Here is a 16,529-nt window from a genome sequence, read left to right on the forward strand (position 1 = left end):
ATATTGCAGTTTTGACTATTAGATGATGTCAGTGCCTTTTGGACAGAAACACCTTTTCTTTTATTGGAAGTTTTCTGCCAAGAAAACAATCGCACTCCCTTTAAAGACTAGGTTTTTAAATCCAGAGCATTTGTTGATGCTGTCTCATTCGTGAAGCAGGAATGTTACCTAGCTTACAGCACTTTTTGGCAAGGCTTTTTAAAAGACTGTATTTATTGAGTCCCGATGCCTACAATGCCTACACATTGAAATCCTCACTAAACATTGGGTGTTATTATCTAACTGTCTTTGGATACCTGAAGCTTCAAGAAGGCAACGGGTAAGCCTTCTTGGATGAGTGAATGAAACTGCATGTGAGCATCCAAACTATAAGAGGTAAGACTTTGAAGGGCATTTTTTTCTTAGCAGTTTGCAGACAGCAGCAGATATTATGGCGTTCTGCTCAGGGTCTGTGCTTGTTTCAAAGAAAGCTCAGCATGTGTTGGAAGCTTGGCAGACAATCAGTTCTAATTCCTTTTATGTCCGCTTTCTCTCATTTTTCCCCTACCGTGCACAAACACCACTGCATCAGTTTCTCTAGTCTATCACTGTCTATACAGGCACGCACGCACGCGCACGCACACAGACACACAGACACACACACACACACCCTTTCCCTCAACATGCGCACACACATGCATTCACACTCATTTCATTTTGTTTAGTTTTTAATCCTCAAAGGATTTGCGGAGCAGGCTGAATGCATCTGCTCTGTTTTCTCTGGTTAAATTGGCAGTTTCCCACTGTGTAGAGTTGCTAGGAGAAGGTGAATAAGCGTGATTACAGCATCCCTTGATGGACATACTCTCTCAGTAACAACCTGTGGAGCCCTGGGGTCTGTCTTCTGTGTGGCTCTATGTGTTATTTTTCTCTCCGTTTGTCATTATTATTGGCTGCTTTTGTTGGTTGGGGGGGGGGTCACGCTCAGTTTTAAAGTGTGGCTTCTAGATCCACTAAGAGACAAAAGCCTTGGTATTTAAACAGGCACTTTCTTCTCAGGGCGCTGCTGCTGGTACCATCTGTTTACATATTACAGCCTGCCTTCCTTCAGTTGCTAGAGAGGAATTCAGCTTCTTGGGGAGCACGAAAGTCATTCACGTTTCTCTTGTGCATAATCGGGCTCGTAAACTGTAGGAATTCTGATGTGCTTCTCTGCACGCCGCAGTGACACATGAGCTGCGTGGGGGACAGCCTGAGCAGTCGGTCAGTAGTACAGTAGCAGCTCCCATATGCGGATCGCTCCCGTGAGGTCAGAGCATCCGTTTATACCGCTGTCCGCTTGAGGGGTGGGTGATGTGAGCAGAGGCTTTGCCTGTCAAAGTCGACAGCACCTCTGGCAGGGGCTTCTCTCAGCTGTGCGCCTCGGAGCTGTTTTGATAGATAGGAGATGCTACTGTGTGATGCTCGAGATTTGTAGTGGACTGAGGACTGCCTGTTCTCGCGGCTGAAACTGATTGTAACTGTATTGTCCTAGGAACATGGGGTCCACTGATACGGACATCGATAACCTGGAAAACGCCACTTACAAGTATCTCATTGGAGAACAGACGGAGAAGATGTGGCAACGCCTGAAAGGAATGTGAGTAAGCTCTCTGCTCGGTCTTACCTTATGCTTCCTCCCGTCACCCCCAACAAGACCTGACCATTAGCATGAGTAAGTGTGGCTGCTTACCTGACCATTGACATGGGTAATTGTGGCTGCTTACCTGACCATTTTGACATGAGTAACAGTGAGTGCTTGTGACTTTGGGATTTAGCGTTTCCTTTGCAAAATTTTTCTCTCAAAAACTAAAATGTGCCCATCCCAGCTACCAACTTGTTGAAAGCAAAGAGTTTTTCCTGTACCTGTGTGTTTTGTATAAAGTAAGGCGTGACTCTGAGAAATCACTGCCCGGTTTTCACTCCAGGGCTTTTGGTCCCCATTGTGTGTGCTGTTTAGACGTGCCTTTGGAAATGTAGAGAAGGGTGTGAGGAAGGCTGCTTGCTGGGTCCTTCCTCACGGAAATAATCTCCCTTAGGTAAGGAGAGCCAGAATAAGATGGAGGTGTCTTTCTTCAGGAAACAAAGACAGGATTAAGATAACAGTAAACAACTTCAGCCCCACACTGCTTATTTTTTGCTGGTTAAACTAATATTTTAATAAAGAAATTGTCTATGTGGTAAAACAGTAAAGAAAAGAAAAAAAAAGAGCATATCAAATGTATTGAAGCTTTGGTTTAAGCTAACCAGTTCAGTTCATCTAAGTACAGAATTGCTTCCAGAGTACTGACCGGGGCTCTTAACAACACAGATTGGGATGTGGAATTATACTGAGCTTGGCTTGTAATTACCTGAATCAACTTTGATTCCCGTGTTATCACCTCCAACCCCATTCCCACTGATGTGCGTGAGTTCTGACCCCAGTTCCAGCAAAGCATTGTTTTGTTTTAATCATATCACAGTTGTAAAATCCGACCTAACATTTGGATAAAAATATTAATATTTATTGGCCATTGGGATTTCTTAGTGCATTTGCGTATCTCAAAATTAGGTGGAGCATTAGCTCTGCAAGACAGCTGAAGGACTACAATGCTTCATGGGCAGGAGGCTGCGTAGGATTCCTGTTTTTAATGCTGGTGCATGTTCCCATAATGTTTCACGAAAGGCGGTATATAAATAAGCCTGATGCCACTGCTCTTATAAAGAACAACTACATCCAACTTTGCTTAGAAGTCCAAATCCTCGCGACTTTTCTCCGTTTGGACATCCTGAATTTTGCCTGTATATGTAAGCTGTGCTCTCAGTGTTTTATACAGTTTCCATGACTTGAAGCAGTCCATGGCACTGCGGTGTCTAATATAAGAACACACCAATAATGCAAACAATAGTTAGCAGAGAATAACTTTTTAAAAAGGAGGCCATGTTTACAGCATGTGAATAAAATAGAAAAATCCACTGGGGATTTAGAAGGCAGATTCTCTAGAGAAACAAATAATCCTGTTGAAACAGAAAGCAGTTCACAAATTAATTAGCATAGATGCAAATTAAGCATTAGTAGTCATCAGATGATTTGTGCTTTAACCTAATGAGTGGATGAACAGCTGCACTGGGAAGCTGTAACTGAGATCACAACCTATTTTCGATTCTTCCTGACAGGACAGGATGTTTTGTTTGCTCTGGGTAGATTGTATTTCCATAGTTACGCTAATGCATAAAGATGCATGGTAGCGACTTCGTGCATATGACTGCAAACAATTAGAAGATTGATTTTGCGTGGACCCAGCATTTTAGAGGAAAGTTATCTGACTTTTCGCTTGATCATTAGATGCCTGTTTCTGAGGAGGGTGATGTGGTCCCTCAACAGCAGAGCTTCATGAGTGGGCAGTAGAGAGGGGGTGTGTGTATGTGTGTGTGTGTGTGTGTGTATGTATGTGTGTGTGTGTGCTCTATTACTTTGGAACTATAGCTACATAGAATCACTTAATGATCTCTAGTCAATTTGGTTTTTAAAAAACCATTCTTACCGATTGAAGCAACTCTCTGCTTCTATATTGAAGCAGGAGGAAATTTGCATTTTGGTTCTATCACTTTGCCTTGTACTTTGACTTAAGACATTTTCAGTATTCCGGACTTAGGCTTGTCGAAGCAAAAAAGCTCTGAGTTTAAAATATGCATGACTAATGACAAGCAAATGGTTTAATTATGGTCTTTTGTGTAGTCTGCACTCAGTGTGCAGTGAGGCTCAGGACTCCCCATTCCCTTGATGAAATGCCTCTCTTCTTTAAAACGCAATTCTGATTCAAGTAGAATTTCACCTCATTAGCATTGTTCCTAGGATTGCACTTTTAAGTGTTTGCAGTGGTAATCCTGGTATGCTCAGGATGCTTGTACACATTTGTAAAATGATTTTCTTATTGTTGATTAAATAGACTGAGCATTGGCTATTAGATAGTTATTTGGAAAGGATTATATTCTATTACCCCCAACTTTAGGAACTCATGGATGTTTTTCAGCATACTACCTATTTTTAATTTAGCTTAAACTATATTTTAAATTCAAGTGGAGATTAAAACAGGTGAAATATTTATCCATGTAACATGAAAAACCCCACTATTGACAGATACTTGGACAGTTTTTATAGGGATTTTTATGTAGTATAATATTTTAGACATGCACACAAATATTGTTGTGTATCCCAGATTGTCCTCAAATGTATAATTTTCCTGCCTCATTCTCTCTAGTATTTGGATTTCAGGCGTATACCACCACATACCTGGTTTGTGCACTCCTTTGAGTATGTAGAAACAATTTAAGAATTTTGTAGCACATGTGGAAAGCATTACTAATCTAAATTAAGTGTCAGTCTCTCTAGACCACTCGGCTCATTTCTTTCATTAGTGTCTTTAGTGAGTGTGGTGTCCATGTGGGTGTGTGCAAGTGTGTGAATGCATACACGTGCACATGCACACGGATACAGGAGGTCACTGTTCTTGTGGTCCTCAGTCACTCTTCCTCAGCTTATGTTGTGAGATAGGGTCTCTCACTGAACTTGGAGCTTCCCAACCGAGCAAGACTGGCTGACGTCTCCCAACCCTCATCCTTCAATCTTTCTAAGTCTTTTTCATTTAATACTTGAAAAACCATAAAAGCTCATGCGACTCCCAGTCTCTCAGACATTTTGGGAGCAGAGGTGAAATAGTTTCCCATCCCCATTCTCATAAAGGCCTCCGGGCCTCATGCTTCTGATTCTCTGGTCAGCATTATTTTCACATTTCCCATTCATTTGTGACCGCCCGCTCATCGTCTTTGACTGTGGAAATGTTAGCAACAACTGTGACACCGGGTCCTTCACAAACTGTAATTTGAAATCATCATGTACTTATCCATAAGTTATCAATAGCTTAGGACTCAAAGCATTTTCTACTTCTTATTCCATTTCACCAACAAAGTCAGTTCCGCGTGCAGAAGTTCCCTGTGGCTCTGGGGCTCAGCTGAGTCTTACAGATTAAGGGCAGTTATCTACCCACACAGGCTTGGCAGAGATGGATAATTTATGGTTTCTGTCTGAAAAGTTGATTTGAAAGTTTTATATACTTTCAGTTAGTGGTACTTTAAAAAATTTCAGAAATAATGCTTTTTTGTGTCTTGATACTGAAGTCTCTTCCTCGTCCACGGATACCCACAACTGTGCTGTGCATACGTAGTGACATTGATACTGCTTTTCCTTCGCACTGCTGCTGTCCCAACAATTCAGCCCGAGTGGTAAAAACATTTCCAGAACCTTGGTCCATGTAAAGTTTTCAGTGAAAATCATGTGAAGTTGTCAGAGCAACCACCCTAGTGTCTTCTTCCACTGAGGTCCAGCAGACATGACGAGAAGCTGAACTCCTCAAAACCAGCAACTCTGCAAAAATTAAATGCTCACCACTTCATAGGACAATGCCATACGAGTGTAGGGTTAGGATCAGCAGGGTTTCAATCATCTTTCCATGGCAGATTTCCAATGTTTTCTGTGTTGCCACACATCTCTCCCGTCTTCGCAAATGTCTACATATTCAAATTGTGGAATTGTGAGCGTGGTGAAACTGAAAAGCATCCACCAAGCCTCTCCTACCTCTCGCTTTAACGGTAAAGGTCAGTTATCAGCAGCGAAGATGACTTGTAGCGAGGTGGGGAGTGGCTGAAAGCGGAAGAACCCTATCACTCACTCCTCACTGCCAGCTCACGTGCTTGCTAAAGGCTGTCTGATGCGCAGAAGCTGTCTGACGCGGGAAGCTGCCGGCTCCATTCCGAAGATCTAACAGCAGGGCATATTTAAACTAGGCAAAGACTGTAACTGTTAAGAGGAACCAGCAGCGTATTCCTAACTGGAATTCTACTTGATGATAAAATGGCTTCATAGACAAGAAGAAAAGAAAAAAAAAAGACTCTTTAAATCTCCTGCTTAAACCCGTTACAACTCCACTTGTTTGCACTTGAAGGTTGAGCATCATCGTCCACAGGGTCTCTGTGTGCCTGTTTGGTGTGAGGAGTTCCCTTTCATGTCTCCCGTTTCTGGCTCCTTCCCAAGCAGATCTGAGCTGACTCTAAGAAAGGCTGCATAGCGCTTTTATTAATTTTAATAAGCCTCTTTTTTTCAGGCGGCCCAGGTGGCTTTTGCTCACCTGACTTTAAAAGGGCAGTTTCCATGTAGTGAGCCCACAGTGTTCCTGCATTTGGTAGACAACAAAGACCAGGAAGACAAGACTGTGTCCTGAAGAACCCAGGCTATTCCTTCATCAGGAACACGACCATCTAGAGAAATGCTCAGCATCTCTGCTTGAATTTTACTTGTACAGAAAATTCTTGCAGACTTTCCATATTAGGCTGTCTTGGGTTTATAAAATAACCTAAACTTCATTTGCCATTCTGAAATCTACCTTCTCTTAGGGACCACGGCTTTTGGGTTTCATTACCAAGTTCACTTTCCTTGTTTTGTGTTTTGGATTCCCAGAACCTGGCACAGTATTGACTCTAAGAAGGAAATGACAAAATAAAGCCAGATTGCTTAACACAAAGTTGGAGATGGAGACACAATTTACAGTTGGAATAGGGATGGAGAAGATAGAATATAGTAAAGTACACTTTCCATGTATCAGTTGCTAGAACTGTGAATATATAATATGTTCGTTGTCTTGTGTTTTCTTATAAATGCGTCTAAGAGATAAGTCTCCCAAATTAGTTACTCATGTATCTGGTGAAGCATGAATTTCAGCATAGGTCTACTTGGCCTGAAAGATTATATTCATTTTTTCTTCTAAAACAAACAAGTCATCTAACAAAGACAATCTCAGAATAGTTATCCAGAAACATCACCAGAAAAGAATGTACAAAGATGCTTCTAAGACAGTCCCCAGATCTCATGGTAGATGGGCTAGGTTTCACCATGGGCCACACATTTCCTAGTCTCTAGCACATGTGAGTGTTCCCTACCTAAAAAGCAAGAGTAAGGCATTATACGGGGTTAAGGTTTCCAAATAATTAATTCTTAAATAGGTCTTTTTTCCTGATTCAGCCGGGTGAACCCCATGTGATCCCAGAGGAGGGCACTGAGAGAAGGGCTGTCTTGGGAATCCCTGCACCGGACATGGACAAAGCAGGCCAGGTGCCAAGGAACATGGGGATCTCACGAAAGTAGAACACGAAGCCTTCCTGAGTCTTCAGGAAGAATGCGGTCTTACTAATACAGTGAAAACTGACGTCAGATTTATGACATTCCAAATACAAGACAATGGAAGCTGTGTAGTGTTTAAGATACTAGGTTTTGTGATAGATTTGTTACAGTAGCAGCAAGAAACTAAACTGTATCTCCTATACAAGAATAACACCGCTTAATAATTAGACCATTTTTCTCCTTTCCCTTTCCGCACTCCCTACCAGCCATGCACAGTTAACCCTTAGAGGTGTAGAACAATGGCCCATGATGCATTGGAACTGGTCAGTCTTGACCTTTGCCACCAAATGACCCCAAGTGTCTCTATCCTGTCTGGCTTACATGCCCAAACCGTCAGTGTCTTGCCACGTTTTAATGTGAGTATATACAGTACATTAAATATACAAGTGTTATAAGAGAATATTTACATGCTTCTTGGGGATTGTTAATAAATCTGTGCTTGTTCTTACATTGTTAAGCCTGCAACTATTTGATGGAATCATCAAGTGGATTGCTTTAAAAATTCATGTTTTAGCCATCAGTCTAACTTGGTTTGGAGAAAAATCACTTCACAAGTCTTACTTTGGAGCACATATTTAAAGTCATAAACCTCAGTTTGGATATAACGTTTTGCTGTTGTCTGTGGAATAAAATACTTTCGTCAGGAGTAAGGTGGCAATCTGTTATTTCTTACACTATCTGCCAGGCGACATGAACACGTTATTAATTTCTCTGAGCTTCACTTTTGTTAGCTGTAAAACCTATTTTGTTCATCATTCATTTACTCATTCAGTAAATGTCCAATCTCTTTCTATGCAAGGTTCATGTTAGGCACGGGCTTATTTCTAGTGGAGGAAACAAACACCAGACAACGAGAAGAGGAATTAAACAAACCAAGTTAGCCTATGGTAAGAAACAGCCTAGGAACTTGTACCAAAGTTGCTTTAGGAAGGACTTTTGGATGATCAAGGATGATTTCTCTCAGGGGACTTTCCAAGTGAAACAGAGAAAAAGTGCTACCTAGGATGTTAGTGTGTGAGAGGACCAAATAAATGACAATGCCAGTTCCGGTTGAAGTCCAGTATCTGGGGAGGGATGGATTTCAGAGTCCGGTCAGTGGAGATCAAAATGTTAAGTTTTAATGTAGTAAAGCTTTCATTGGCTTTGCTGTACAGCTTAATGTGTCAGAGGGTCTCTGACTGCTTCTCCTTCCCCAAATACAGACCATGATAATCTCCCCTCCTAAATTTACCTCCTGACTTGAAACAGATGAAACATCACTTTCTCCAAGGGCAGATTTCTTTCCTACTCATTGAGAGGGAAAACTCTGTCTCCAAGTTCAGCTGTGTCCATGATTCTTGGGCCAAACAGGTGCTCCTACTCATTGCAAAGCAGGGAAGAGGCCCAGGAAGTGTCACCACTGAAACAGGCTTCAACGTAGAGGAAAACACTTGGACCGAATGCTGTCATACCCTGAAGTCAAGCTAACAACAATTATATGAAGTATGTGACTGCAGCATAGCTCCTACATGGTGCACAGAAGGTCTGTAAGACACTGTAACCATCAATACTCCCACAGCACTCAGCCTTCAAGGCAGGGCATCCCTACTACTCACTTGCTCTGTGATCTCCTCGATGTCGATCTATTTTATAATATGTTAGTTTCTCATACATAAACTGGAAATAACTCCTATCTTACAGATGTTGAAGAATTTAAATTAATCAATAATTATGAATTCATTTAATAGTATCTAAAATTCCACAAACTTTAGCAGTTAAATTATTGTTGCTAATTTTGCATACTGAACCAGTTTTTTTTTTTTTTTTTTTTTTTTGAGGTAATTGGCACTATGTGATACAGGCTGCCTTGGAACTTGCAATATTCCTATCTATGTAAACTAAGTACTGAGATTACAGGCATGTGTCATTATGTATGGTTCCAAAATTCTGCACTTTAAAAGATACTTTTGCTACCAGAATCAGTAGACAGACCAAGGTGGTCAACATAAGAGAACTTTCTCTTAGCCTAGTGGACTCTCATGGCAGTTTCAGCTTCTTTCCCAGTCTGTTAAACTTTAAAACTGAAGGATTCGTGTTCCCTTGAGTCTGAAGCTGGGAGGTCTCAGGGAGAAAACTGAGAAGGGGCTACCCTTTAGAGTTTCACTAGGAGAAGAATGTATTGATGGCTTCAACTTCTCTTCGTTTTTTATAGTGGAGTTTGATCCTCTCTGGTCATGTACAGCTACAGGCTAGACAGATTTCCTGTGGTACTGGTTTGCAGGGGGTTGACTTCTAATCGATAGGTGTGATGTCCCAAGGCCACCCTTTTGCTGACACATTTAATAAAACGCCACAAAACCATTATGCTTCTAGATTTTGTCTTGTACTGTGTTTCTGCCAGCTAGTCAAGTATTAGGTATGGTTAACTACAGCTGAGGGAGTAAAGATGGACGCTGGAGAGATGACTAAAATGTGGTTAAAAGCTTTGGCCAAGCAGACATAAGACCCACAGTTTGAAGCATTGGACTCGATGTCCAGTGCTAGATGAGAATGAATGGTATCCACTAGCAAGCCCAGCCTTGGGAGGTGGAGAGGTGGATCCTGGAAGCAAACAAGCTGCTGAGAATAGTCATGTCAGTGAGCTCTGAGTTTAACTGAGGGACCCAGACTCAATGAACAAGGTTAAAAAGCAATAGAGAACGGTTCCCACATCAGTCTTGAGACTCCATATGCATGCGCCCACACATGCACTTGTACCCACCCACGCATGTACTCACACATGCAAACATACACACACATACAGAAACACAAATGAAACCCAAAGGACACAAAAAATGCTAATAAGTCCTTAGAAGTTTAAAAATGAAGCTTCGTGTTTTGGTTTCTCCTTTAAGCTATACTCTCTTGAAGCTCTTTAAAGATTTATTTTATATGGTATAAAATATTAAAAGATAGGTTTTTACTAAATAGGTCTTTCATGCTCAAGGATGCAGATAATTTTATTTTGTAGGCGAAATTTTGATATTTATAGCTCCTCAAATAAGTTCATAATGGGCCATAAAAACTTTTTGATATTTATAGTTCCTCTAATAAATTCATAATGGGTCATGAGAAATGAGTTAGTTTCTAGTCATGAAAGTTTTCAGGAGAAGGAAAAATAGATCTTGATTAAACTGTGGATGAGGGCTGGAAGGTGACTCACTCAGAAAGTGCTGGCATAGGAAGGATGAGGTCTTGGGGCCAATCCTCATGAGCATGCTGACCAAGGAACACTCCTGAAACAGGTCCCAGATAATTTTGATGAAAACCAAAATAAATTCACCAGGAAAGACACAGTGTGCTGATTCTGTTCTGACTGACTTAAAACTAAGTTCAAGAACAAGATGAGGAGAAAGTATACAACTTCATGGTTGACCCCACTTCTGAGTAAATTATCTCAAAATCACCTCAGAGTTGAATTATAGAAATAATCATACTTAGAAAGTTTTTGTGCCTTCCACTGTCTGAAACTTTTATCTTTTAAAAAGATTTTCATTGTGTATGTTCAGTATTCAAGGACATGTTCACGTTTGTATGACACATTCCCACAAATATACACAGTACATCAAGCACACTCTGAAATGGTTTTCTTCTGATATATGTGTCTCAAAATAATCATCTACAGTTTTTTTTTTTCCACTGAGAAACTGTATCCCCAAGCATGGCCACTTGACTACTGTTTCAGGGTTGGTAGGGAAGAGCCAGATTCGCAGGTCCATACTTAGTCCATTTAACACTGATGTACATGCTTCAGCTCAACACTCAAGACACACTAGGAATTAATTCTCCTGTTTGGACTTTTCTGCAGTCCGTTGTCTGTTTGCCTAACTCTACATACTAGAGTTAAGACTCTAAAGGGAGGCATCTCTTGGTTTACACTTTATAGATGGCAGAAACTCTCCTACGTGTCCCGCATCCCAGGACATGCATTGTCACTAGCTCTTCAGTTGATTGACTTAAACCATGATGCTTGTTAGCATCTCTAAAGGAATTTGACAATTACAAAAACTGTTGATCCTCAGAGCTTGGACCTTTGCAATATTACTCCAATTTTCTTGACTCCATCCCCTAAACAGCAGAAAGAAAAAGGACAGAATATTTTATTTGCCAATGAGGATATGGCTATAACTCTGAAGATAAAAAACACTTTATTTATGTATATTTATTCATATATATATAGTCTTATGTATATGGTAACCCTTTTTTGTCATAAAAGATTTTAAACATGTGGTAGCAGCCTTTTTTTGAGTGAAGTAGGTTGTATTTCCCCACTTTGCTTAGGTCAGAAAAATTAACTTAATAGAGTTTATTTTATTTTACTTTCAATAACAAGTAGAAATCCCACTTTTTCCCCAGACTGTTTGGAGGTGGGTACTATCCAGACTAGAGAGATCCCTTCTTCATTTTAGAATGTTCCAATTTTCCAGCACTTCTCACTCTTTCCAACATGAATAACATGCATATTTTTGATATGTGTGCACTATTTTGATACAGACACTTTATTTTCCAGCAAAGTTCTGCTTTAATATCTGAGACTCTCCTGAAAGCCTCTGTTCTCCAGAAATCTTCCCAAGTTCTTTACTCTAGTGGTCCAATTTGTTCGTGGTTTTCTGCATCCATTCTCTTGGATCCCCTCTCCCTCTTGGTTATGCAATGTACCTTGGCCAAGGGGACCTTATCAAATGTGATGTAAGAAAAGGCAGGGAAGGGCCTATTCATTGGGGCTAATCTCACCTGAAGCTCTCCCACGCCTCACTGCAGCAGGTGAAGAAGCCTGATCAAGATGGACACAAAGAGGAAATATTTCCACTCAGAAGAAGCCCCTCCGTTTCTACCAGACATGTAGTTGAAGACAGTTTTGACTAGATGACTTCACAATTGCAAGAAAATAATAACATACTCATTCTTTAGGAGCAATAAGGTTTGATTAGTTTGTACACACTTACACTCTGTTTTTTACCTCTAAGATTTTTTTCTATCATTTTATAGAAAATGCAAGGTTGTACATTTCTATTATCAGCATATTTCTCAATTTGGTAAAAATTTCCTCACTTTTCATTCACATTCAGCATTAAATTTCTTTCCTCACTCATTGCGTATGTGTAGAGTCGATAAGAAGGCAATCTGGTCAATTCTTTTTCCTGTTTCCTTTTCTTTGTTTTGTGGGTAATGGGTTTCAGCATGTAAAGGAAATATCATTTAGCGTTATCTTTGGCTCTTCCTTATTTATGGCTTATGTAAAACAGTTCCTTTTAAAACTGACCTATGTGTTTAATTTTGATGACTACTGATTTCTGTAAATACAGGCAGGACATTAGTTTAGTCGTACAGCAATGGTTTTAAGTTTTACACTGAACTGGAAGTCTTACTTGCTAAATTCTTCTCTCAAAAAGCAGGAAGCTGGTTTGGTGGAAAAAAGATTTTTCTAGTTTAATTTGAAACTTAATATAGATGGCAAGGAGAGTTATCTGTGGAAAAACACGATCAAGTTAGGGCTGAATTTTGGAAAGAGCAGGCAGGGAAGATGGGTCTTTAAATGTCCTCGTGACATGAAAATCAGGGAGATATTGCTGGTCACCAGAAGCTAGATGGGCAAATGCTCCAGGTCCCTTAGTGCCCTTCCTGTTTCATCATCATCGTTCATGTAAATAGTATTCACTCAGTTGTTAGTCTGCCTTGCAGATAATCCTTCATCTTCGCTTTGAGGCAAAGCAGCAGAGGGAGTATCTCCTGCACCGTGTGATGTCCCGAGTGCCTGGCCCAGCAGACACCATAAAGTAAGAATCCAAAAATGATTCATAGCTGAATGAGACAGTCACGAGAAATCACATGAGCTCAGGCTGAAAGGTCAGGTGTATGGAGCATCCTTGAGCTTCCATAGAAAGGAAGAGAACAGAGTCCCAGAGAAGCCTCCCCGGCGACAGGTCACTGGGGATGTGACCTTAGCATATACATAACGACAGAAGCCCAAACTATGTCATATTCCGAGGAGTCACTATTGACAGATGAACTCTTGTAAAGGGTGAGAACAGAGCCATGGAGGTGCTCATATGCTGGGCCTGGCACAGAAATCTACAAATGGCGGTGCTTCATGTGAGTGGCACCTTGGTACAGCTGTATGGAAGGCCATGTGTTAGCTTTTTCCAAACTCTTCCGCCAGATACAAGATGGTGGTGAAAGCTGCCCATTGAAAAATGATATCGTGGGTAGAACACAAAGAGAAGTCAAACGTAACTTATTAAAATGCTCACTGCAAGATCCCTAGGTTCTGTGACAGTCACATCCAGGAAGATTTAAAGGTTCTTTTAAGGTGTAACTGAATGCTTAGGGTTCTGGTGAGAATGAATAACTTCCGTGATTTGTGAGTGTTGTGGCCTTGCAGGGGAGGACAGGCAGATTGTGTGTGTGGGGGGGATTCCCCGCCTTCCCGGAGTCAGGCAGGAGATCACCTGGTCAAACTGGGGGACCTTCAGTGGCAGTTTTCAGCGTATGGTTGGTTTCTTGTCTGCTATTGAAGACTCCTCCTTGTACTGCAGGTTTCTTCTCAAAAAAAAAAAAAAAAAAGAAAAAGAAAAGAAAACTAATTAGTAGCTGCAAAACAACATCATTGTCAGTTTCCTAAGGAGATGGAACAATTTTAATGTTCCCTGAATTTCATTTTATCAATCATTCAAATGCAAGGTATGTGGCAAGATGCAAACTAAATGGAGCATTTCTACACTGACAGTAGCTTTGTTCTCTGGCTTCATCCTGCCATGTGAATTATATTGCAATTAGGAAAAAAATCAAAGGCATATTATTTATTCTAAATAATAATCTATGTAGCCAAAATTGTAAGATGGATTAAGGGATTATCCATACTTAGTGATTAAAAATGTCTAACATGAAATTCACAATAACAATTTCTAGTTTAGTGGATTAAAATATTCCCAGCATTTTTCCTCAAATGACTTTGCTATACATTTCTTCCCTTTATTTTACATTAAATATGTGCCAGATTTTCCATTTGGGCCAACAGTCATCTCCCAAATCAGACATGGAGACTTCTTATTAGTTTTGAATGCTCAGCCTTAGCTCAGCACTTTTCTGGGTAGGTTTTTTTTTTTTTTTTAACTTAAGTTAACCTGTTTCTCTTCATCTACCTTTTGCCTCAGAGTTTTTTACTTTTCCCTCAGTGTATCTTACTTTCACTGCTTCTCATGTTTGTCTGGCAATGGCTACCTGTCTTCTTGCACCAGGAACGCCCCTTTTTTCTTTCCTCCTCCTTCTTCCCCCGTTCTTCTTTTTGAGCCTAGATTTCTCCTCCTATTTGTTCTCTCTGCCTGCCAGGCCTGCCTGGCTAGCTACTAGCTGTTCAGCTTTTTATTAGCCCAATCAGATGCCATAGGTCGGGAAGGTAAAACAGATAATTAAACACACACCCTTACTTTGTTAAACAAATGCAGCATAAACAAAAATAACACACCAACAGCTAAAGTAATATTCTGTATCATCTGCCTAGTTAAAATAATATTCTACAACAGAAGTGATTTGTAAATTTTTTTTTTTTTTTTTTTTTTTGAGACAGGGTTTCTCTGAAGCTTTTGGTTCCTGTCCTGGAACTAGCTCTTGTAGACCAGACTGGCCTTGAACTCACAGAGATCCGCCTGCCTCTGCCTCCCGAGTGCTGTGATTAAAGGCGTGCACCACCACCGCCCGGCTTTGTAAAATTTTTTTATGAAAAATTACTAAATAAACAGGTTGAAATACAGTATCATGATAGGTAACTTTTTTATCTTCACTTTCATGTTTTTTTCATGTCTAATTCTGCATTATTTGTGTAATGAGTACTTAATAAAATTAGAAAAGTTTGTTGATCTCCTTATAGTACCTAGAAAATAAGAAATGCTATAATATCATTTCAGAGTACTTTGGGTTAGAAATGAATAATTGTAAAGCTCTCTAGGATGAGAAATGATAAAATGCAACAATTAATTTAGAGAATTGAAAATTTTTTTCTTGATAAATCTAGATTGTTTTTGTAAGTATGTGTATTTTTTTCTCTACAAGTACATAATAATTTTCACAGTATGAGTCATACTATGGTTATCTTAGTCACGGATTCTCTCTGACTTAAGAATGGGAGTCTTGAACAAGAAAAAAGATGTTAAAGCTTAAATCACATAGACTATATAATTGTTCAGGTATTTTGAAAAATAAGATAATGTGTACCAAAAGACAGAAGTCAGATTATCTAAGATCCTGCTAGGGCAATATAAAAAATTAGGATTGTGTTCCTACATAACAGGAGGTCCTTGGAATGATAGGGATGGAGGAGCTCGCTGTGACTGAAAAATATAATGACTGTTTATGGAAAGTAATACCAATGTGTGGGGAGTCATGAAAGGCCAAGATAGGAAGCAGGAGAGTGTGTTCAGAGGCAATGGCGGATGCTCAGGTAAAGGCTCAGTAACTTTGAGGATCGTGTAGTTACAGTGGTAAAACTGATGATAGTACAGTACTGAAGTCTAGAAAGACTGTATTTTCCTATACATATATATTTATGATAAAATATCATTGTAAGTTAGGCACAGTAACAGAACAACAGCAATAATAATGAAATCAAACAATGATAACAAGATCCTGAGAGAAAATTGTCACACTCCCTGTTCTTCTTTCTCTCTTCCTCTTCTTCTTGTTCTTCTTCTTGTCTTTTTGAGAGAGTATGTCTTCTTCTCGTCTTTTTGAGAGAGGATGTCTTTGTTGTGCAGCTCTGGCTGTTCTCCAACTCGCAATGCAGATGAGACTGGCCTCCAACATGCAGAGATCTACTTGCCTCAGCCTCCTGAGTGCTGGGATTAAAGGACTGCTCCAACATGCTTGGCTCCTTTAAGGCTATTCTTGAGCCAGAACTCTGATATCATGGTCGTCCATCTGAGATATGGGAGATGTTTGTGAACTGAGTAACAGATAGGTAGCATATACAGGATAGAGATGCTGGGCAAGGGACCGTACATATCTCAGGCAAGGGGCACTGATGGCATGAGATATTGTCCTGTGACTCAGATAGGTTTTTTATGGACTGTTTACTTCTCAGTTTTCCTTAAAAAAAATGGTTGACTTCAGATACACAGAAAGTACAACTCTTTAAAGTATAACTTAGAACATATTTAAATTCGAGTTTACTGAACTTCATAATGAACTGAATGCAGGGTGTCCAGAGTCACATGGATGAAACACAGCACTTTGGAGTGTGTGTGTGTGTGTGTGTGTATGTGTGATGAGCACCAGAGCTTACAAT

General features: G+C 40.1%; 1 protein-coding gene across 6 annotated transcripts in view; it reads left to right on the top strand.

Annotated features, from left to right (window-relative positions):
- Positions 1-287: 287 nt before the first annotated feature.
- Pde1a (phosphodiesterase 1A) overlaps positions 288-16,529 on the top strand; it is a 234,381-nt gene continuing 218,139 nt past the window's right edge. Inside the window, exons 1-2 of one of the 6 annotated variants that reach the window (XM_057754705.1) lie at positions 288-375; positions 1,514-1,618. In XM_057754705.1, coding sequence (XP_057610688.1) covers positions 1,518-1,618 — 101 coding nt within the window. In that variant the 5' untranslated portion in view covers positions 288-375; positions 1,514-1,517. The other 5 variants (XM_057754704.1, XM_057754706.1, XM_057754702.1 and 2 more) reach the window with 5 other exon arrangements.

The sequence above is a fragment of the Chionomys nivalis genome, chromosome 22 (assembly GCF_950005125.1).
Source record: "Chionomys nivalis chromosome 22, mChiNiv1.1, whole genome shotgun sequence".
NCBI classification, from domain to species: Eukaryota; Metazoa; Chordata; class Mammalia; order Rodentia; family Cricetidae; genus Chionomys; species Chionomys nivalis.